This window comes from Pseudorasbora parva, chromosome 16 (genome assembly GCF_024679245.1).
Source record: "Pseudorasbora parva isolate DD20220531a chromosome 16, ASM2467924v1, whole genome shotgun sequence".
Lineage (NCBI taxonomy): Eukaryota > Metazoa > Chordata > Actinopteri > Cypriniformes > Gobionidae > Pseudorasbora > Pseudorasbora parva.
This window is the reverse complement of record NC_090187.1, coordinates 27,751,334-27,775,210: the sequence shown is the minus strand read 5'-3', so window position 1 is coordinate 27,775,210 and position 23,877 is coordinate 27,751,334. Positions and strand designations below refer to the sequence as shown.

At 38.5% G+C, this 23,877-nt stretch overlaps 1 protein-coding gene across 3 annotated transcripts in view; it reads right to left on the bottom strand.

The window, feature by feature from the left end:
- Positions 1-23,877, bottom strand: part of LOC137043742 (voltage-dependent calcium channel subunit alpha-2/delta-1) — a 169,178-nt gene that overhangs the window by 27,244 nt on the left and 118,057 nt on the right. For 2 of the 3 annotated variants that reach the window (XM_067420147.1, XM_067420148.1), the window contains 5 exons: positions 22,804-22,878; positions 7,095-7,166; positions 6,416-6,487; positions 6,272-6,333; positions 6,089-6,165 (listed from right to left, as the gene is read on the bottom strand). In XM_067420147.1, coding sequence (XP_067276248.1) covers positions 6,089-6,165; positions 6,272-6,333; positions 6,416-6,487; positions 7,095-7,166; positions 22,804-22,878 — 358 coding nt within the window. Of the gene's footprint in view, positions 1-4,890; positions 4,999-6,088; positions 6,166-6,271; positions 6,334-6,415; positions 6,488-7,094; positions 7,167-22,803; positions 22,879-23,877 lie in introns of those variants that run through there. The other variant, XM_067420149.1, reaches the window with a different exon arrangement.

Here is a 23,877-nt window from a genome sequence, read left to right as displayed (position 1 = left end):
TAGTCGCTGATGAACCTTGAGCTGAGACGCGAACACGGGTCTTCTTGTGCACAGGACAGCTGGCATATGACACCGCTGCCCATAAGGTTATTGCTCCTACATCACAGCTTTTGTATAAGTTCTTTTGTCTTATGATCGCTATATTTCTCAAAAATTTCTGCTTGTTCTGAATAAGATACAGATAAGTAGCACAAAAGACTACATGTAGCCTATATGAATGCATTAGTGAGTGATTGCGTGTGAATTAATTCTACCTGGCAGCATCGAGTTTTAGTTATCAAGAATTCTATGCTAGAACTTTTCAGTTTCTAAGCTATTTTATTGATAAATAGCAGAACAGTGTTGATGATACATTTCTGCGCTACTGAATGGTTTTGTGTGAGGCGCGCGCGATCTGTGATGTGTGATCAGCTATGCGTGTGCGTTGCAATGCAGCACGCATTAGTTTAGGGTGATGATTAACTTACGTGTGCAAAAAGAATGTTGGTGCAACCCCTAGTACTTACAAGTTCTTAAACACAAATTGTAACCATTACTCCAGCGTCCCGAGGAAGGCCGAACACATAAGTCTTGCACTTGGGGTGAAAATAACATTGTTTCGATGGCATGTCTCCAACACTCTAGCCTCCTGCAACAGCTCCCTCTTCCGCAATGACTGCGATGCGGCCTCGCCCGCTTTGTTGCGTGTTCGCGGGGGCGGTGTTTAAGTTAATAGCAAGGGATTATGATGTCACCAACCCGGAAAAGAAGGTCATTGTAGTCTAAACCGGCCGTTTTGTAGGCAATAAACTGCCATAACTTTAAAAGGCAATATCTCCGTTTGCATTTAACTTTTAGCGCTGTAATTTTGCAGATACTGTTTATGCTCAAGCAGCAACATTACACACTAAGTAAAGTTACAAAAGTGAAATAGCATGCAACCACCCCTTTAAAACTGCTTAGAACTTAGAAAGTGCATAGCAACGCCCTGACAACCACCCAGCACACCCTTGCATCACACCACCGTTGGGCCAAACCAGCCGCATTGCTTAACTGTTCCATTCTGTGCTGCTCCAGCCATATGGACACGGTTTCATCGTTTCACAAAAAATAAATTAAAAATCCAAATATTAATAAATACTACAAAAGTAAATAAATAATACTAAAATAAAACTTGTCATTGTACAGTGGATCTGACTAGTAGCATGGGCAATCGCAAATAGAATAAAGAGTAAGGGAGGCCTTATAGTCTTCATCTATACACAGGCCATCATTAGCACCACTCTTATTATTGCCATTAGCAGAGCTTCTGATCAGAAGAAAGAAAAGAAAAAAACTGACAGCGTTTATCCGTTGATGACAGTGAGGCCAACATAATAGGGTCTGTGAGTCTACATATGTCAAAACAGGGTGTCTTAGACCCTTGTTTGTGTGCAAATGGGTGTTTGAAGCTTCTGTCAATGTGTCAATGAGTTAAAGGCATCACATCTGCTCTGAATTTGCCGTCAATATAATTAGCACCATTTTGGATTCTTCTCCAACACATCTCTGATCTCCAACAAACACTTTCTGGGTACTTGGTGGCAAACACATGTGAGGCTTAACAAGCCCAAACATCCAGAACTATCCAGTCTAGTCCAGGTCCAAGCAGCCGAGTCCATCATCACAGGTTTTGGTTACGACCAGCCGTAAGGACACGTCCCTCGAGAGAACTCTGCTTTCACCTGTTCTTCTCATTATTTGCTCTACACGGCTCCCAAAAGCCACACTTCTCTCGTTCTGCCTGTCTGAAGTTTACATTCGGCTTTCGGCTTTGGTCATACAAGCCCCGTGGAGCTCTCAGAGCACGGAGTTGGGCTTCTAAGGTATCCAGGAGCACTCTGAAGACCACCGCAAAGACCTGACCTCTGCACCGCTGCCTCTTTCCCCTTTCTCAATAACCATATGGACCTGCCACTTTACGAGCCCATAAACCTGTGCCAGAATCCTTTATGAAAAGAAATAGAGAGAAAGGGAATAAGGGGAGGAAGAGAGAGAAAGAGATACCACATACAGGCTCTGCAGTAGCACACTCCAGGATACAGAAATATCAGTTTTAGCACATTAACACGCACGCTCGCACGTAATAAATTAGACGGACAATTATAACTTGCGTACAAAACATTAAATTCCTGTGACCGCTGGTGCTTCAAGTAGCTGAACGCTACTGCTTACAAGCCACAATATGACCTGTGGCCCCTTTCCAGTCTTCAAAACCTGCTTTACTCATTGTTTCACAAGCTAAAATTTCCTCTGTTGGCTTTCTTGCTTGACTAAAGTTGAAGCTATGTGAGCTTACAAAGCATTGTTATGCTAAAAAATGACGCTGATGAACAGTGAGAAGGAGAAAAAAGCTTCTGGCTCAGCATTCTGAATTCTGGTATGATCCTTAAGCATGGCCCCTGTGCAGTGTTGCAAGAATAAAACTCCTAATTTTCTCGCAATCCTTCGCACCGCAGACCTGAATGATACATTGAATCTTGCGGCTTGATGAGGAGAGGTGTTCTATTACCTTTGGGCTTGTGAAATTGAAATTGGGCTTGTGATTCTCTCTCTCTCTCTCTCTCTCTCTCTCTCTCTCTCTCTCTCTCTCTCTCTCTCTCTCGCTCTCTCTCGCTCTCTCTCGCTCTCTCTCTCTCTCTCTCTCTCTCTCTCTCTCTCTCTCTCTCTCTCTCTCTCTCTCTCTCTCTCTATATATATATATATATTGAAGGAGGGACCTGGACCATATCTAGGGACCAGAGTATAATAGAGACATATCGGTGGGGTCTTTTTACTTGGGTCAGTAACCATATAAGTACAACAATTTAGCAATGACCTAATAGCTACTGAGAGAGACATGGGAGGAGCGAGCGAGACCAGGGACGTGATTGCGAAGGAGCGCCACCTCCGAGGCACACTGGCCTCGAGTCCTCTCCTCCCATGTCTCTCGCTCGTCCACCTCGCCACACCTTGCAATGTATAATAATACCATGAAAACCGTAACATGCTAAGAAGAACCTCTCAAAACTGGGGTTGTTATTGGCCACGTTTACACAGCAGCAGAAAACGGTTGTCAGTCCTGTAGTTTAGTCCTTAATATGGTTATGTTCACACACAGTTTGGTTATTTATGGTATGAGTGAGTGACAACCGCTCATTTCACGGTGAGTGACATCCACATTATATAACCAAACTCACACTTATACATTTTCAGGATTCTTGGAAATCCTGCACTGTGCGAGAAAGCCGCTCTCTGATGCACAAGCGTCTACTGTGTGTTGTGGGTTTCATGTGTGGTTTCCCTTACAGTGACGGAGATATGAGCTGTGTGTTATCTGAAGGCTTTAGATCTAGTCACTGTTCTCCAGCAGAGCTACTCCCGTCAGTTTTGTGTTGCAAGACTTGCAAGACTTAACTACTCTGCTCTCCACTCAGATATAAAAGCTGCTGTCGCAAAATAAAGATTTGGCAGATGAACTTGGAGAACTTGGCTTGGAGTTTGATGGATGTGGAATCTTTTATATTACTTTGGCCACTGTTGCTATGGTTACTGATAAGCGCATACGGGCTTAAGCACTGTTGCACGTTCCTATAGACAGTATTCGAGAGGCAACTATAAGTTGCTAGTTAATATTATACAACTTGCTAGTAAGTTGTTTTGCATGTGCATAATCAATGCTTTTATCGCTTGTTTCTGCTGCTTCTTCGCCTGCGTTTTGATCCGGAGATTAAAGGGTTACCTCAGCGATTAGCATATGACTTTGTATCAGTAGAAACCCTGGAGTATATTCAAATGATTGTGCTTTCCTCCCTCATATCCCCCTGAGACAAGAGTTTTATGCATTTTATTTCAGGAATAATTCCTCCTATGATGCAAATTGACGATATTTGCATCATAGGAGGAATGTTTGGCCGAAGGCTAAAGTCTACAGCCAGCAGATGGAGCCATTTCCACATGTTTTGAACCTGCGCATAGGGGATGGGAGATTCCACTCACAGCTCACCTCGCAGCTACAGGCACTCATTTAAACGGAGCTATGGTGAGCAATGTAAAACTTCTCAAATTAATTTCTATGAAAGTTAAGCCTGCAAAGGCATGAACTGAAACGCGCCAGACTGAACTCGCGTTGTGAATGTATGCTGCGATTACCTCAGCTCTCATCATGACAGCTCATTCAGCTCATTTATCTCACTCCTGTCTTTTCTCAGTCTAGAAAGCACCAAATTCGAAAATAATTTCACATTTCTACTTCATTGATGACCCAGTTTAAATACAGATTCCTCTTCCCAGTGCTGAAGTACCTCTTTAAGTACTCTTTTGAAAGATGCATAATAGCAGCTGCTACCATGAAACGCCGGTGGATTGCCTGTGTTGCGCCAAATTTAGAACCACTGCCAAATTATTACTTGAAGGTATTCACCAAATAATAATTATTAAGGTTATGGGTATGTTATATATCCCAACCTTTCCAATCAGAAAGCAAGCTGATGGAAGATTTGCCTCCAGCTCGCGTTATAACATGCATTTTTTTTTCAGCTGTCTACCTTACTAAACATTTTCCTTGTCCATTACATTTCCTGTAAAAATCTTATAAGAGTTTCAAAATATTTTCTTGTGTACCCAGCATCATCAAAAAGGTCAACAAAAATACCATAGCAATTAGTGCTGGTTTATATTTGCATGAGTAATACAAATCTTTTATTGTGACTTTTTTTTTTTTTACATATCTAACTGTGCATGCATGTTTAGACAAGCACCAAACACTGTCAGCAATTAATAAACTGATTTTGCACAGACCATGCATAACAAAATAGGCTACTCAAACAAACAAATGAGTTACACATAAATAAATAAATAAATAAAAACTTAAAACCATGCGTAAATAAATGTAAACAAATATAAGTGTAAATAATGTCAATAACACCAGGTAAAATCAGAAGAACATATAGTGAAAGAACCATAAAAGACAGACAGAAAAATAGTACTTGCCCCATTGTGCTGTCATTTAAAGATTGAAAGACAGAAAGGAGAGATTAAAGAAAAACTTAGTTTTGCATATGTCCTTTTACATAGAATAAATGTGTGTGTGCAGGATCTTATATCTTCGTTGTTTTAAATAAACAGTTCACCCAACGAGAAAAAAATACTCAACATCCTGACATTTTAATCTGAATCGGAAACAAATTGTTTCTTTTGATCCGGTTCTTTTCATGAACCAGTTTAAGAATCAGTCTGATCTGGTTCTCGAATTCACTTCCCTGATTAGTATGATTGTAATGACTCTGGTCTGTTCATAAGGCTTCAAAAGACAGACAGGAGCCAGACCACATATAATAGCATAATAATAACTATGAACTTTTGTTGTATAAAAAGAGGCAACATAAAGCTTTCCCTTTTATGCTTTCCAGAAAAATAACAGTACACAAGTTTGGAACCCCACAAGAGTCAGTAAATAATGGCAATTTTCATTTCTGGGTAAATGATTCCTTCAAGGAATGTTCTGGCTTAAGTACAAGTTAAGCTTTATTGACAGCTTCTGACAATTACCACTGAAAATGAGGTTTAAAAAAACAACAAAAAACTACAGAAATAGAATTCTACGGGGGAACGAGGTACAAGCTGAAGTCATTTTCTCTGCCAAATTGACAGCAAGCCACATGCTATCGATAGAGCTTAACCCGGAATATTCCTCCAAACGAGCTGAGCGTCTGTGTATGTGTGCAAGATCTGGACTTCAGCAGCACATGTCCAGAGGGGAGGGAGCATTAGCAGTCTCTCTTCCCAGCCGGGGCCCCTGTGTGCTGGGGAGAGTCAGATCAAAAGCCTGGCTACACTGCTCAGGATGGGTGGAGACCAGCTGGACCTCAGTTTAATACAGAGCGCAGCCCTGACAATCGAGGTCACACACACAAACAGGCAGACCTCTCTTGCGGGGTCGATGAAAAATATTTGCAAGCAGTCTCAGCTATTTCATAAAACAATAGCTTTGCATGCCTAAGCCTCTATCTGATCTTTTTAGTAAATGATAGTGTGTTTGCTCATCGTGGGGAGCTTGTTTCTGTGTTCTGGGCGAGCAGGCGGTACTCACACATGGCTTGTTTTATAGTGTTCCCCAGTTTTGCCTCGATGTAATGCAGACAGTATTCAGGCAAGACCAGGGCCAGGCTGCAGAACACCCACACACCGAGAAAAAAAAGACAACGTCTTTTATGCATACAAATACTTATGGGAGTTATGAAACACTTTGCATAGGTAATGCCATAACTCAAACCTGTAGTCTGTCCCGTTAACCGGTGCCCAGGTGTATGTCCTGATGCCCCGATCAATGTATCTCTGATATTGGAATAAATGGTATAAATGAACCAAATATGGACAAAATATGCTACAGAAGAAGAATTATAGAAGACCTACACACCTCATCTTGAGATTTCACAAGTGTTTCGATCGTTTTCTCCCCAGGGTCTCTGTCAATCATCAAAGTCCGTATCTGAGAGAGTTGGAGAGAACAAAAGATCAGTGTTAATATGGCAATACCATTTTCATATACCCCGGTATTTACATGGTACATTTAAAGATACTTTGAGAATACCATGGCATATGAATCACAGAGGTGTCTAACATTGCCGATTTACAAACATTATAGTGTCCAAAAACTATGATTAAGTAAAAAAAAAAAAGATATTTTTTCTAAAGGTATTACAGTAACATATTTCCTTGATCTCCCTGAATCATAGTGTAACATTTAATCTACAAATACATTTCATTTTTGTGCAAAAATGGTCTTTGACTTGTGTGGTCAGGCTTAATGTCAGCCACTCACATAAATCCCTACTATCTATGCTAACTATGCATCCCATGAGCAAAAGGGGGGTTCCAAAAGGGGGTTTTTGTAACTGAAACAGCTCAAACAGTTGTTCAAGAAACATTCTATTATATTAGCAACTAACAAAGCAGCAACTTTGTAAGTATACTGAAACGCCATGCAAGAGTTTAACAGGTTAAATCAAAACCTCTCAGCTGTTTCGTCAATAGCAATGAAATTATAATGGTAAGAACATGCCATTGTGTGTTTGCATGTAAGTGTTGTGCCATACCTGGACTTTAATGTCATTTTCCAGCTCCGCATCCAGAAAATCCAGTGTAACAGGTTCCTGGAATTTGGGGTTCTAAAGAGGAGAACCAACTGCTGTTAACATTTCTCTCTCTCTGTAGTTTACTTTCAGCTTTGGGTTGAGTGTTAATGTGCTCCAGGTCTACAATACATCACAGTGAAAGTTTGTGTTGAGCTATAGAAATATACAATGTTTAAAAAGTTCATTTATTGAAGCATAAATCTGATTAATATGTTCTTCTACACAGAGAAGGAAGAAAATAAATTAAACTCAATACACGGATGGAGGAAAAAAAATCTGTATTTTATTTACGTTTAATCTCCTTTGTGTCTCCTTTTCATAAACATTCACATTTTTGAACGATATAAAAATGTAGAGAATGTGAGAGGATTGTATTTCTGAACACTAGCAAGTGAATATTTCTATACCTATAAAGAAATACTTGCGTGAAAACGTTTGTTCTGTGTTTTTTCAGATTTAACCAGATTAAGTGCAGACGACTTAAAAACATGTTTGTTAGCATACCTATTTCATTACATTTTGGTCATTAAATAATGATTCATGTTTTTGAGCAAGAACCACTTAGATATTAAAATCTGAGTTGCTTAACAAAACTGAGTCTCGCTCCAGTTTATGACCTAATATATTCCGTTTCTATAAAGTCCAAGAAGCAATGTTTGCTCTTGGAAATGAATTTTGTTCATCTGGATTGCACGTCACATTTCTCTTGTACACATCAGTAACACTGTGAACCCTAATGCTCAAAATAAGTAATTGGTTTGAGCAGGGCAATCTTAAATCTTAACTTTTATTAGTATTTAAAACATAATTTTTCTTTTGTGTTCACGAAACTGGAACATTTGAAGTAATCTAAATTGTTTCTTCGTTTTCTGTTCTATAAATTTGTTTCTTTTAAATTAGACAAAATCGCATGTGTTTTTTGTGCACTATTAAGTGGGATATATTAGGTAGTGTTTAATGCTTTGCTATTCTAATTTATAAGAGTTTCTGTTATCAGTTTTTTTTTTTTTAGTGGGGGGGGGGTTCCCATCATGGTAGTCTCGCATAGCCAGACCATCAGACTGATGGCAGAAGGTCTGGACTCTATTACTGTTTTCATTGGCTAAGGTTCACCCAGAGGCCATCTGACTGACATGGAACTCAACCAATCACAGCTTGTTTTGTTCTGCGTCATGTTTAGGGACGTGAAAATGTAAAGTCGATGTCCCTAAAATAACAGACCGGCGTGCATCTACTCTCTCAGAAAAAAGGTACAGTGGAGGTACAATTTTGTTCCACGGGGAACAAAACATATAACTGTTATACAATTATACCATTGTTTTCCTCAGTTCGGTCCTAGTGAACCGCTGTCCCTAGATTTCGATGTTTTATTAAAAAAAGTTTGGTCACCATTATGGTGATCAGTGTTTCCTTTAGTTTGGGCAGTTTGACTTGGAATTGTTAACAGTGTAAACAAAACATATAATTGCTCAAAACAAAAGTAGCAAAACAAACTGTATCAGGAAGAATAATGTTTGACTAAGCTCATCACTAAATAATAATAAATAATATTCACCAACAATACTTGATAGTCACAGATCAGGCGTTTTAAATATTGATTTTTAAAAACATTCTAAAGGGGGAAACGAATAGATGCACATAGATATTATGAATCAGCATATGAATCTCAACAATGGTGACATATTTAATACCGCAATGCATGCTGGGAGTCACAAGTATTATACTGTGGTGGCTTATAAGGGTTTGAGATAAACTCTGGAGGACATGAAATCTCTAGGAACTGAACTTGCCTATCCCTGACTTAGGCCCCATTTACACTGCATGGTTCAAGTGACCCAATTTTTTCCTCTCATGTGGCACAGATCGGATATGACATGTGAACGTGTAAGCAGGAAAAAAACGCATGAATTCCGATATCCTCAGATCGGATTCAGGCCTCACTCAAATGTGGTAATAAATCCGATATGATTCGGATGCGTGCATTAGCGTATGCCACGTAAGCGGTCAAATCGGATATTCCCCAGTAAATGCGAGTCGTACATCATTGAAAAAAGGACGGAGGCGAATGACGTCAACTCAGGTGGACACAAACTGCAATCAAGGGCCAGTGTTGCCAAGTCCGCGGATTTCATGCAGAATTCGGTTACTTTAACACAGTTTTGAGTTGCAATTGGACGGGTTTTGTTGTGAAAATCTGGCAACCCTGTCAAGGGCTCTCCTCTTTTTCTCCGCCTTACGAGATAAATGTTTTGCCGACCTTTAAAGATGTGTGGAACAGTGCAGACAGCAAAACGTACAATCATTTTGTCTGCGTCCATCGCATATCATGCTGTTTTACTCCCTTTAACCAGTTAAGAACGTCTTGGGCTGTTTTGCCAGTGTACAGTGTAAATGCTAATATCGGATACGGGTCGCTTTTGAAAAGATGATGTAAGCGGGTCATCAAAAAAATTGGATATAGTCACCAAATCCGAATTGTGCATCAATACCTGCAGTGTAAATGCAGCCTTAGAGGTACAAAAAATGTACCCTTAAGGGTACCACCCCATGGCCACTTGTACCTTAAAAGGTACAATTTTGTACTCTTTTTTTTTTTGGCAGTGTGTGAATTATTCATTCAACAATATTGTGTTAACTGCAACAATGGAGCCACGATGGTTGCAAACATGGTGGTTGTAAACATGACAGTGTTCTTCTTCCACTAGGGAGTTTGGTGTCACGGCATCAGCGGCGTAGCACCAAATTTTGGGCCCTGGGTACAAACCATCTTGCTGGGCCCCCGTACCATGTATGCGTATGTATAGAAAACTGACTTCTAAGGGCCCCCCCTGCCTCGGGCCCTGGTTACTCTGTACCCTTTATCACCCCAGTCCGACGCCCCTGCACGGCATTGAGGCTGACGTCTGAGGCTGAGACTACCATCATGGTGATGATTGGAGCATGAGCTTGGTTTGAGAACACCTATATGCTAAATGTTCTGTATTGCCATTCTCTTTTAGCAATTGCAATACTATGCTAATGTTATCAAGACATTGTGTTACACAATTAGCATTTGTTGAATTAGCTGGTTATACCTAAAATTGAGATTACACGATAATTTGAAATTAAATGTTTGAATGAGGACATTTTTAAGTAAAGAGCAATTGAAACGTATGAGACCGTTCCCTTTTAGTTGGTCACGTTCAATGTATGTCAGAACTGACCGACAAATTAGAAGGGGTTTCTGAAATTAGATGTGGCATTGACATCAAATCTATGAAGTAAGAAGCATTAGCGTGAAATAAGGCATTTGGACTCTTACATGTAAAATGCAGAGAGCAATGCAAGCGTGAACACGAGCAGAGATGAGGATGAGGAGACAGATGAAGAACAAATATGAGAATCAAAAACAGAGACAAGAGAAACAAAACAATCACATTATAGAATGAAAGAGAGAGATAGAGAGAGAGAGAGAGAGAGAGAGAGAGAGAGAGAGAGGGGGGGGGGGGAATCAAAGGAAAAGGACTGAATATGAAAGCAGGAGCATAATGAGAGACAGACAACACTAGGGAAGGATTTCAAAGTGTCAGGGTCACCCTCTGCCCCGCTACCCGAGGGAACCCACATATCGTCCAGATATGACTGACATGTGTCGGCTTCATGCCTCAATCTAGCAGAGCGTGAGAGAGACATATGAAATGTGGCACTTCTTATGTAGACTGTAAAAATGTAAACAAACGTTTTACCATGTGCTAAGATATTCTGCGCTTGAATTGCACCAACGTCAGTTATGCAAATGTCATTCCTGATGTGGGCATTGCTGTTTATGTTGAACTTGATAATAATAGTATGCCAACTCAGTCACATGACTAACCCAATACAGAACCTATGGCAGAAGAACGCCTATCGACACAACTATCGATCTGAAGCACTATATACACACACACACACACACACACATGTTGGTCTATGTGGTTTACAGGGACTCTCCATAGGCGTAATGGTTTTTATACTGTACAAACCGTTTTTTCTATCCCCTTACACTGCCCCTACCCCTAAACCTACCCATCACAGGAAACATTCTGCATTTTTACTTTCTCAAAAAAACATAATTTAGTATGTTTTTAAGGCCATTTGAATTATGAGGACATTTGATATGTCCTCATAAACCACATTTATAGGGTAATACCAGTGTTATACCCATGTAGTTATACAAATTTGTGTCCTCATAAACCACATAAACAGGCTCACACACACACAGTGGAGATCAAAATTAGAGAACAATTTAGAAACATTAGATTTTTTTCAGAAATATTGTTGATATTCATTGCTTGAAGTTTGAAGGACGATTAGCTGTGGGTATACCATTGTTCTGCTAGCATGTTTTACAAAATACCAAGGTACTTCAACAAAAACCTTTATTTTGTCAAAAATACTGTGATCAAAATTAGAGAACAATAACCAATGCAGCACAAAAAAAAACAAAAAAAAAACATTACAACTAAAATGTGATTCTTAGAGCAGTCAAAAATGAGTAGGAGGTATAGAGGCCCTTGCTTTGAATGAGCTCAGCACATCTGCGGCCACAGGACATCACTCTATACTCACACTGCTCCGGTGTGATCTTGGTCCACTCTTCTTCCAGTCTCTTCCACAGTTCGCTAACTGTACTGGGTTATTGATTTTACATAGATTTCAATGGGGTTTAGATCAGACTCTGGGCTGGACATTTCATTATTTCAATGTTCTCACTTTCAAGGAACTGCTTTACCCATTTTGCAGTGTGATAAGGGGGCATTGTCTTGCATAAAAAATGCGGGCTAATTGGGAGATGCTCGCAGTGAAGGAACCACATGTTCTGATAAACAGGTTCTGAGGTTTTGCCATGTAGCTGTATAATAGGCCCAACTCCAGCTGCAGAAACATCCTTAAAAACAAGGCCACTTCCTCCTCCATCTTTCACTGACTTATTTGGGCACTTTGGGTTCAATCTTTCCCCAGTTTGATGCCGAACATAATGTTTCCCATCAGACACAAATAAATTAAACTTGCATTCATCACTAAAATGAACTTTGAACCAGTTCTCCTCTGTTCACATGACATGCTCCTCAGCAAAGGTTAGTCTAGCCTTTCGATTCTTTCTGCTGATGAGAGGCTTGGTCACTGCAGAGTGAGCATTCAGTCTGAATTCTCTTAAATGTCAAGACACTGTATGGCAAAACAGATCCTTACTGTGTTCAGCTCTGAACTGGCGAGTAATTCCAGCTGCAGTGTTGAACCGATTCCACATTGAAAGTTTCCGCATTGTCCTGTCCTCTAATGCATTGGTCCTGCATACCTTTTTGGGTTCTTGAATGAATTAGTGTCTTTGTAAAGCTTCAATATTCTAGAAATTATAGATTTGGAATAACCAACTTATTTTGCAAAAGCTGACAGGGTCATCCCTTTGGCCTTCATCTGGATAACCTGGTGTCATAGGGTTTGTGTGGCTTGCCATCTTGCAAAGTCAGTGAAAATTGCAAAGTTTGTTTGAAGTTAAATAGGGTTTGCCAGACTATTACAGAAATTAGCGCCAAGTGCTAGATTAACACCCAAAGCTTGAAGGTATATAAAAATGTTCTCCAATTTTGACCAGCATTATTTTCAATTATCTTATTTAAGTTGTATATACTGTACTTCAGAATATATTGAACTTGTGAAATATGCTTAAAAACTGCCCTTCTGCTAATAATTAATACATAATAATTTCAAAATAATATATAATTATTATTTTCAAAACATAATTAATAATTTCAAAAAGAACTAAGCAGTGACCTTGAGATTTAGGAAATTGTATGTTGTTCATTTTCATATTGTTCATATACATGTGTCTCCACTGTGTACGTGTGTGTGTATATATATATGTTAATAATGCTATTTTCTTACTTAGATAAATTAAAACAAGAAAATAAAAAACTTAAATAATGTCCCTTATTACTATATGGATATTTATGCCCTTCTTAATGTCTCAACTGGACATGATGATCCACTAACATTTTACTAAACCCAAAACATAATACTATTTGATATTGAAAAATATAAAATATTGCTTGTCTATTTTGGTTTAAAATAAATGTCAGTTGGTTTAATATTGTACAGTTCTCTAATCCATAAAATATGATTATAAAAAGCTGTCAAAAGAGTCATCATCTTTAGCCAGTCCAAACATCTTTCATGCAGACTATGTTGACCAGGCAGTAGTATTTTTATAAACAGGAAAGAAAGATTTATGCAAGTTCCTGTGTCCCACCCAAATCCCCCCTCACCCTGAAATACACAGGCAATGCCAGTTTTATAAAACGTATGACACAAAACAGATGTCTGAGAGATATTTAAACAATTAGATAGCCTAACAAATTATATTAAAACATATCTATATATTAGAAAGAAAAAATATGTATTATTTAGGAAGTAATTAATATTGGAAAGGAAAATTTGAAGGAAGAAAAGGGTGAGTTTTTGCCAATTAGGAGCCAAAAAAGCTGCAGAATTTGACGAAACGTGAGGCAGTACCCATACCGCCACTGTGGGACAGGCAATGTACCGTTTCAGCAAATGTTTTTCCTTTCCCTTTTCTCCTTCTCATTTTTCACTCGTGTGCTTTCACTTGGACAGTAAATCATCTTTTTTGTTGTTCGCATTACAAATGGAGGTCAATCGAGAACACAGACCTGCCGTATGAAGAAATCATTACTGAATCCTTTAAGATTACAAGCACATGACATGAATAGCAACTGCTTGAGATATGTATTGGATGCAATTGCTGAACGTGCTACAGTAGGCTGAACTCTCCAGTATATCTGGTAATGGTTGGAACAAATAAAAATCATTATCTTTCTGATCCGCCAGACAGGAAATATCTCAGTGAACTCTTACTCTGTAGACACAAACAAACATCAGATGGCATGCTAGCACTCCTGATAACCATTACACACACTTACTGAAGTCATATCCCCGCTGAACACCAGCATGGCTGATCATAAGCATATGCTGTGTTTTGAATGCTGGTTGTGTCTGTGTGTAATTATATAATGCATACATTAATAATTATATATATAGTTCAAATGTAAAATAACTGTTTCCTATTTGAATATGTTTTAAAATGTAATTTATTTCTAAATTTTCAGCATCACTACTCCAGTCTTCAGTGTCACATGATCCTTCAGATCTCATTATAATATTCCGATTTGCTGCTTAAGAAACATTTATGATTATAATCAGTGTTGAAAATTTTCAACATTGATTTAACATTGATTATTTGATGAATAGAAAGTTCATACAGGTGCTGGTCACATAATTAGAATAGCATAAACAATTTGATTTATTTCATTAATTCCACTCAAAAGCCTACAGAATCAGACTGAGAGGCCATTTTAAGGCCTTTGCAGGTGTTTTGAGTTAGTTAGCTGATTAGATTGTGGCACCAGGTGTCTTTAACATTAGCTGTGTCTCATTTCAGAAGGCTGCATCCTCCGGAGGTCGCCGTCTCATTTCAAAAAAGTGAGTAGGACACTCCAAATGCGACCTTCGAATGCGTCCTTCTTTCACAGGAATTCGGAGTGTGCATGAGGTGTATCCTTCACGGCTGGAGATAACCCACAATTCTTTGCGTATCTGTTAACCGTCATATTTTTTTTTATATTATATGAAAAAACGTCACCACCGCTAGATATACATGCGAGCGTAGGTGTGGTGTTTAAATTAAGTAGTTCAAGCTTTTTGTTTTGTTTTTTTTAAGCTCTATTACCTCAAACAGATAGTTGTGGTAAACAGGATTACAACTGTTTAGTGCATTTTAAGCGTTTAGAACAGTACATTGCTGTCAAGACAAGAAACATTTCATAGTCATTTTCAAGTTATAAATAATTTCTTATAACTGGCCTGAGAGCGCAACGAGGCTGAATTTGTTGGCATAGCAACGTGATACTTCCTGCCTGTGTGTCTTCTGACTGAGGACACTCTGTATACTGCATCCTACACAGGACGTGTCCTCCGGAGGACGCAGCCTTTGAAATGTAACGAAATGGACACAGCTATTGAACCTTTTCACAATATTCAAATTTTCTGAGATACCGAATATATATATATATATATACACACACACACACACACACACACACACACACACACACACACACACACACACACACACACACACACACACACAGAAGCTGGTCATATAATTAGAATAAAAATGTTGATTTATTTTACTAATTATATATATATATATATATATATATATATATATATATATATATATATATATATATATATATATATATATATATATATATATTCATCAAGGATGCATTAAATCATCAAAAGTGACAGTAAAGAAAAATGTATATAGCTATAAAATAATTTAATGTTTTTTTTTTTTTTTTTTAAATGCCAGCACAGTTATTTTCAACATTGATAATAATACGAAATAAGCATCAAATAAGCAGTTTAAAATGATTTATGAAGAATTATGTCACACTGGGGTAATGGCCTGCTGAAAATATTACTCAAACAAAAACAAATAAATTATATTAAAATTGTAACAATATCTCACAAAAGATGAAAACAAAAACAAATGTGCAGCCACCAACATATGAAATATCGTACTCCAAACTTTTTAACAGATCAAATTATAGCTGAAAGAAAATTGCATTCAGTCCTATGTGTTGTGTACAATATGGCTATATGTATCATTATGTAACAATCACAAACCTGGCGATTGTGGGTTCTGGAACTACAAATGAGCTCTGTAATGATTTTGACTAATATATACACTAAAAGACCTCTACGATTACGGTTAGGTAGGCATACTAGATATCATTCTACAACTATAAAGAGTTAAACAAGCTATTTAGCACTATTTCACTCTATTTCTGACAGAACAAACTGGATCTACCACAGTTTGCATGGCCTCACCTCAGGGAATGTAAGAGCAAGCTTTTTACCTAGCCTGCGGCGACGGCTCTGAATCCTGTTCTAATGAGATATATGGAGAGGATTTCAGTGCATGGAAACGAGAGTTAAAAAAGAAAGAGAGTTATTTATGGGTGCCAAAAACTGACTTAAGCATTGAAAAAGAGACCACACTTGTTAACAGTGCTGTTATTGTAAAACAAGGCAATCCATCATAGATGAGAAGGTTTGAAATAAATAAAAGTGCACGCTATAAATCGATTCCCATCGTGTAGGCCTTCCTACTGTTTGAACACAATTATTTGGCTCTCTGGCGAGCAGACAACATATGGCTGACATACTATGAGGGTTTGTTCAATTTCTGCACTGTCAAAATCAAATTAGCCCTTCCTGCAGTGTTCAAAGTCTCCCAGAAAGACTCTCCAAAGTTCGTTCGAAGTGGTCGCCTTCTCTTAACTTTAGCCGACAAATCCAGTCATGTGTTCTGCACCGCTGGATGCTGGTGGAGCACTTTGAACTGTTTCCAGTAGATCTGGCACCCCATAGTTTAAGGCCTTGTGTTTGCATATCAGCGCTGCTCGGGGTTAAGTACGGCATCCACGGTTCAGAGATTCAATCCATGCCTATGTGTCTCTCTCAATCAGCCTGCTTGATCTGCGGCCGCACCAGATCGCATCTCAACATCTGTCCTTGAGAGATCAAACCTTCAGATGTGATCAGAGCCGGCTCGCTAAACTAAAGTAAAACCAACCGTTCCGCACACGGAGTCCGCTGGGAGCAATAACACTGCCGTTTATGTTTGTAATGGCACTTGCATTTTTTTTATTGCCTTTAACAATATAGATGAGCTCATTAAAAGGAGCATTGTTTGCGAAGTATGTTACGAGTTTGCTTCGGTAAAGTGTTTTCAAAGGCTTCCCCATACGAAGCGGCAGGGAGGGGAAGGAACCTCCGAGTCTATGTTATTTCTTTTAATCCAAAAGCTGGAGGATGGAACTTTGAAGCAAGATGGAAATATGTCATAACATTCGTTCTTACTGACGCCAAGGATGGAAATGTGTTCTGTATGTTTGATTTGACAGGCTTGTGGACTGAAGTTAATACTCTCCATATATAAGACCTGGAGCTTTGTTGTTTTAATGTATATTTAACAGCAAACATTGTATGTCTCTGACCCAATATTTCTGCAATAACACTGACATGTTTCAACACTTGTCCCAACTCACAAAACAGGCATCCTCAGGCACAGACAGATGAAAGAGCGAAGATATTCTCAAAAATCTCAAATATTTATTTGTACCATATAATATATTAATATATAAATTCATAAAGTTACTTTTTAAATTCTAATCATGTTTTTAAAATGTTATTTATATAATATGAAAAGTATATTAGACATGTTTGTAACAATGCCATTTTTGATCATCCAATGCATCACTTCTGATAAAAGTATTACTGTTGTTTTTGTTTAGTTTTTTTTTAAACTAAGAAAATAATTATACTGACCCTAAACTATTGAATGGTAGTTTTATCATTAGAGTCATGATTTCATTTTTTTAAGAGATAATTGTAAAGTACTTCAAATTAATAAAATTATTAAACCAATTATTAAAAAGGTTTTAAATTATCCTTATTACATGGCTCTATGGGATACTTGATTCTGATTGGTCAATCATGCCATCCAGCGGTATGTTATTCACTGATAACAACTGGTAAAAACTGATAACACAGGCTCTTGCGTTTGGTGAGTTAATAAAATATTAAAACTCAAATCAATATTTTGCAATTATTTAATCGCTCTCCCGTTTAATATAAACGCAGCTGCTACCATTTTGCAACAATTGTTTTGTACATTGTAATGGATTATAAGATTACAATCAGGTAAGATTTGAAAACAGTTTCATCTCAAAGGGCCCTATCATACGCCTGGTGCAATGTTACGCCAGGCGCAAGTCGTGCGACACAAGTGTTTTTTGCTACTTTCAGCCCGAAACAGTTTTAATTTTCACGTCCAGCACCACGTTCTTTATATAACAAATGCACTCACGACAAACTGTTCATGCTGGTCAGAAAAAGTGGTATGTTCAAGGCGCATTGTTGGCACGTTGCTATTTTGAGGTAACTGAAAATGATTGAGCCATCGGCCAACAAATACCTGGTCTTAAGTCAATAGCGCAGTATTTTTTGTTATTTAAAGGGCACAATAGTCATATTCGCCTATAGGCGGTTGCACAAAGTGTGTACAATCTGCTTATTACACACACAGGAACACGCAGCCGCACACAAACATTTTTTATTATAAAAAATAAAAAAAGGTTTCCTCTCTGAAGTAGCGTTCAGTCTTTCCACCCGCACAATTCCACCATGTAAATAGCGAATCTGCCATTGTGCAAGCACAACTGGCTTTTAAAGGGATTTGGAGATGAGACTCTGATTGATTTATTAAACGTCACACACAAAACACACCAATGACTCATTAAGAGACTAGGTACAACCCATTTGGACCATGTTCCTGACGCGCCGAGGTTTTTTTTTTTTTTTTTTTTCTCGTTGGTAAACTAGCAAAAGTGGATTCGGCCACTTCCTGATTGCACCTGCACCATACGCTTCAGCCCATGCGCTCAGATTGCTAAAATAGGGCCAATAATCTCTTATCCCCATAATTATTAATGAAACGAAATGCTGTGTATTAAGTGGTATTAAATGGATAGTTTACCTAAAAATGAAAATTAGCCCATTATTTACTCACCCTCAAGTCCTCCTAGCTAATCTAAGCTTTGTAATGGCAGGGATTGTTGTTCTGTTTTTGAAATCCATAAAAATGCATCTGTCTGTCAAATAACATGCTCCAAGTGAGGAGGGTTAATAAAGGCCTTCTGAAGCAAATCCATGCGTTTGTGTAAAAAAAATATCCACGTATTCAGTTTATGGAAAAAGTGTTGAAAGTGCCTCTGCAGTTCAAAGGCTTATGTGACCAGTTACGCTCATTAGACGTCGTGCACGCATCTTGAACTCCGAGAAGACACTTTCAACATTTTTTCCACAGAAGGTGATTGGCAGGAACTTTACTTAAAAAAAGTTTTAAATATGGATATTTTTCTTAGACAAACACATCTATTTGCTTCAGAAGGCCTTTATTAACGTCCCAGAGCTGTGTAGAACCCGTTATTTGACGAAAAGATGCACAACAGATCCCTGGCAAGATCCCTGCCATTACAAAGCTTAGATTGGACAGGACTTAATATAACTCCACTTTTATTCGTCTGAAAGAAGAATATCATATACACCTAGGGTGAATTGAGTGTGAGTAAATCATGGGCTAATTTTCATTTTTGGGTGAACTATCCCTTTAATGTACCATACCATGATAAAACATTTCAAATCAAGTCAATATTTCGTGTCTTATTATTTACTTATGTGGCAAGTAGCCATGTAATAAGTGGGTAAAATGCACATATGCATAAAACAGCTATATGTAACTGAATATAACTTTGAATTCAAACACTTTTTTGAACGCAATGGCATATAGTGCAAAACTTTACTGACTTGTTTGACGCTTCCATTACCATCACAACAATTCTACATTAGGTGAGATAACATTACCTTGGTTACATATTTCAATTAGCATAATTACTTCATGTAAATATGTCAAACTAAACCAAATATTTACGATGAACGTAAGATCTCACACTGGCCCCGAGTCAACCTTATTGTTGAGCCAATGTATAACTCTTTGCGATTGCATATTGAGCTTAAATCAGAGAACGTCTAAACGATTTGCAATCTACGCCTGACCAGACATAATATATTTAATGCATTTTACCTCCTTAACATGCGAGATTGTCATGGTGGGCTGGGGTTGTCTGAGACTAGGTGATGGACGGTGCTTTTACCATCCAGACTGAGGATAAACTATGACCCTGAATGCACACACATGATCTCTTTTCTCCTTCACATTCTTTATTTAAAAGAAGAAATACAGACTGGCCCATGTGTGTGGTGGGATACCAGAATCAAAGGGACCTGCAAATAGACTAATATGTAAAAATTGTAGTCGAGTTACATTGAGAAACATATATGCAGGTCTGCTGCCAGAAGCACGCGCATTACTTTGGGCGATTTGCAAAGGTTATGTGCAAAGCTCACCCAGAATGCTCCGTTCCAAAGGAAAAGCTATATGAGCGCCTGTTTACACACCGCAAATGCATGTTCATAAATTCTAAATCTACAGCTTTACATATGAGGTCAGATACACTTGTCAATAAGGATATAAGGATATGAGCTGAATCACTCGCAGATGCTTGATCTTCCTGTTTGTTTCATGAGATAGACTAATGTAATGTGGTTTTAACTATAAAAACCTATGAATGGAAGAAAAACTGAAGGGATAATATTAGGGCTGGGTACTGCAATTTGTCACATTTCGATGCATAATTCAATGCATCACGATATGAGAACATTTCAACTGCACCAAAGGACCTAAATGGAAACTCTAAATTTTATTAAACCTAAATTTTGTTCCATCAAATAAAAAATTATGACATAAATAATACAACATACAATTGACAAAAGTGTATTACATGACTAATTATTTTCAATATTATTATTAAGACTTTTTATCTAATAATTAGGATTTTGTATGGCACATCATTTACCAAAAAAATTATCTGTGTGAGATAATTCAAATTAAAATACTTATATAATAACTTGAAGTATTGGGACTATCAAAATTAAGGAATTAACGCATGATTATTTTACGTGTTCAATTTATTTAACGTAAATAACACCATCCATTTTTTCCGTCATTTGGCCTACATTATATGATAATGCTCTTTTTCTCGAAAATGCTTTTAAATGCTTTTAAAAATGTGTGAATGTTGTTTCTGTGTGACACACACACGACTCATGTGCAAAGAAAGATGTGCGGCAGTATTGAGTTCTCTTTCGCGCTTGAACAAACAATAACTCCCAGAATTGCGCCAAAATGACCGTTTTGTCTTAAAGTGACAGCAGCCTAATAAACCAGTTGCTGTGATGTCATGAATGTTAATCAGAGAGCAAAGGTAACAGAGAAAATTGTAGCTTTAATAATGATTAAAATATATTTAAAATGTATAATTCATGCATTGAAGACTATAAAGACAATTTCTTTATATTTCCTACCTGTTTGACAGGTCACAGATATATATGACTTTTATTATAATGGGCTCATGTGAATATTATTTTAAGTTTACTTAAATTAAAAGTTGTTGTTTTAAAAAAAAAAATCCCAATAAATGTTGAAATCAATAGTTTTCAGTTATACAGTAATGTTGAATGTCTATAATTAAAGGGGGGGTGAAATGCTGTTTCATGCATACTGATCTTTTTACACTGTTAAAGACTTGGAATCCCATACTAAACATAGACAAAGTTTCAAAAGTTAAGGTGGACGTTTGATGGGAGTATTTCTTTGTCAAAAATACTACTTCCGGTTAGTCATAAGTTTCGGCAAGTTTTTTGAGATCATGCGTCCCCATTGACGTTAGTGGGGGCGGAATTTCCTTGTATGGGCCTTACGGACAATTCTACCGGAAGCGCGTGAGAGAGAGCGAGGGAGAGAGCGAAAGCAACAGGCTACCCCCATCAAAGCGCTGGCTTGTAGGATGCTAAACAGGTGATATAACCAGTAGCTACTGACTTACCCACTGATAGGCCGGCGGTCGATCTGTATTAGCACTTTCCTCACGCGACGGGCGAATCACTTTCCTCACAGAGCGACTCACTTTCCTCACGCGGCAGGCGAATCACTTTCCTCACTGAGCGACTCACTTTCCTCACGCGGCGGGCGAATCACTTTCCTCACTGAGCGAATCACTTTCCTCACAGAGCGACTCACTTTCCTCACGCGACGGGCGAATCACTTTCCTCACAGAGCGACTCACTTTCCTCACGCGGCAGGCGAATCACTTTCCTCACTGAGCGAATCACTTTCCTCACAGAGCGACTCACTTTCCTCACGCGGCGGGCGAATCACTTTCCTCACAGAGCGAATCACTTTCCTCACAGAGCGACTCACTTTCCTCACGCGGCGGGCGAATCACTTTCCTCACTGAGCGAATCACTTTCCTCACAGAGCGAATCACTTTCCTCACGCGGCGGGCGAATCACTTTCCTCACTGAGCGAATCACTTTCCTCACAGAGCGAATCACTTTCCTCGCAGAGCGACTCACTTTCCTCACTGCAGCACGCTGCTGCACACGTCATTATTTAGCTCCGCTCACATGACACGCCCCCACCCGCTCGGCTTTTTTCGGAAAGACTCGGAACAGCGCATCTTTCTTATATAATTATAAAAAAAATAAAGACTTTTCGGAGATATGCAGGATGCAATGCTACTCTATAGGTACTCAAGATTGACATGACACTGACTGAAACTGACTGTTTCACCCCCCCTTTAATGTTGGGTGGAAAAAAATACAATATTGTTTACAATATTGTAACAATAAATGTGCACATGAACACATGCAGCATATTTACACAGACAAAAAAGGGAGGGGACACAAAGGATGAAGAGAGAGAGATGAAAGAACTACAGACATTAAATAACACCAATGTCAAACAAGAACGAAACGTTTTAACATGAGACACGCATCTCATGGTTCTCCACCACAAACAGCCTCAAAACCTCTTCCTCTGTCATAAATGAGCTGTGAATGTCACGTTTGAGGTATTTGGGTGGATAAAATGCTTCGGTACCTTTGGTTGCAGGTTTGGGTGGAGCAGCACGTAACCGTTAGGGTCAATTGCGAAGTAATACCCATTAGGACCAATCTGAAATAAACAAAACGGAAAAAGGAGAACAGTGAGGACACATTGGAAAAGAAGACCACCATCAAACCCAAATCCCTGCTTAGACCAAATGGACCTGGTTCCTCAGAGATGCGGTGGTTAATCCCTCACTAGTGGGGTACTGTCTAATATCCCCCGAGAACGCCGAGCCGAGCTGTCAATCACCTCTGAGCACTTAGCGTTAATCAAATGTGTCGGTTCATCTGGAAACATTCCTCTGAGCTTAACAGAAAATCACAACCATTTACAAATCAAATGTAAGTACAAACAGATGTAATGTACAAGGGCTTACGTCCTCTTAAGAGCGATCTTACAGTAAGGAGGCGAAACCGCAAGACGGCAGACCGCAGAACAATAGCGCATTTATCTTATGCGTGCCGTGTTATTCTTATTACAGCGACTCAAAGAGTCTGCAAAGACAACATCTAACACATGAGTTTCGCTTTGTTCCTTTATAAATTGAATTATGTAGCATTCAAGGAATAGTTCACCCTAAATTAAAACGCGTCTCCGTTTGTCGCCCTCACGCCGTCCCAAAACCAGATTTTCTTTTTTCTAAAGGTTTTTTTGTCCCGTGCAATGAGAGTGAATATGGCTGTCAAGCACCAAACCTGAAAAGAGAGTACCATTAAAGCACCATAACATTAGTGAGAGTGATGTAGGCGCTATATTCCAAGTCTTTTGATGCCTTGGAATTCCCGCTCGTCTCATCTTTGACTCAAACTGTTGTGACACGTCTGACACTTTATATTTTAATCTACACTACCGTTCAAAAGTTTGCTGTTGGTACAATTTTTAAAAGCTTTTTGAAGAAGTCTATCATGTATATTATATTTGATCAAAAAGACTGTAAAAAAGTAATATTGTAAAAAAAAATGTCCGATACTATTTGAATATATTTTTTATTCCTGTGATGGCAAAGCTGCATTTTCAGCATCATTACTCCTGTCACATGATTCAATGTTACATGCTCCTTCAGAA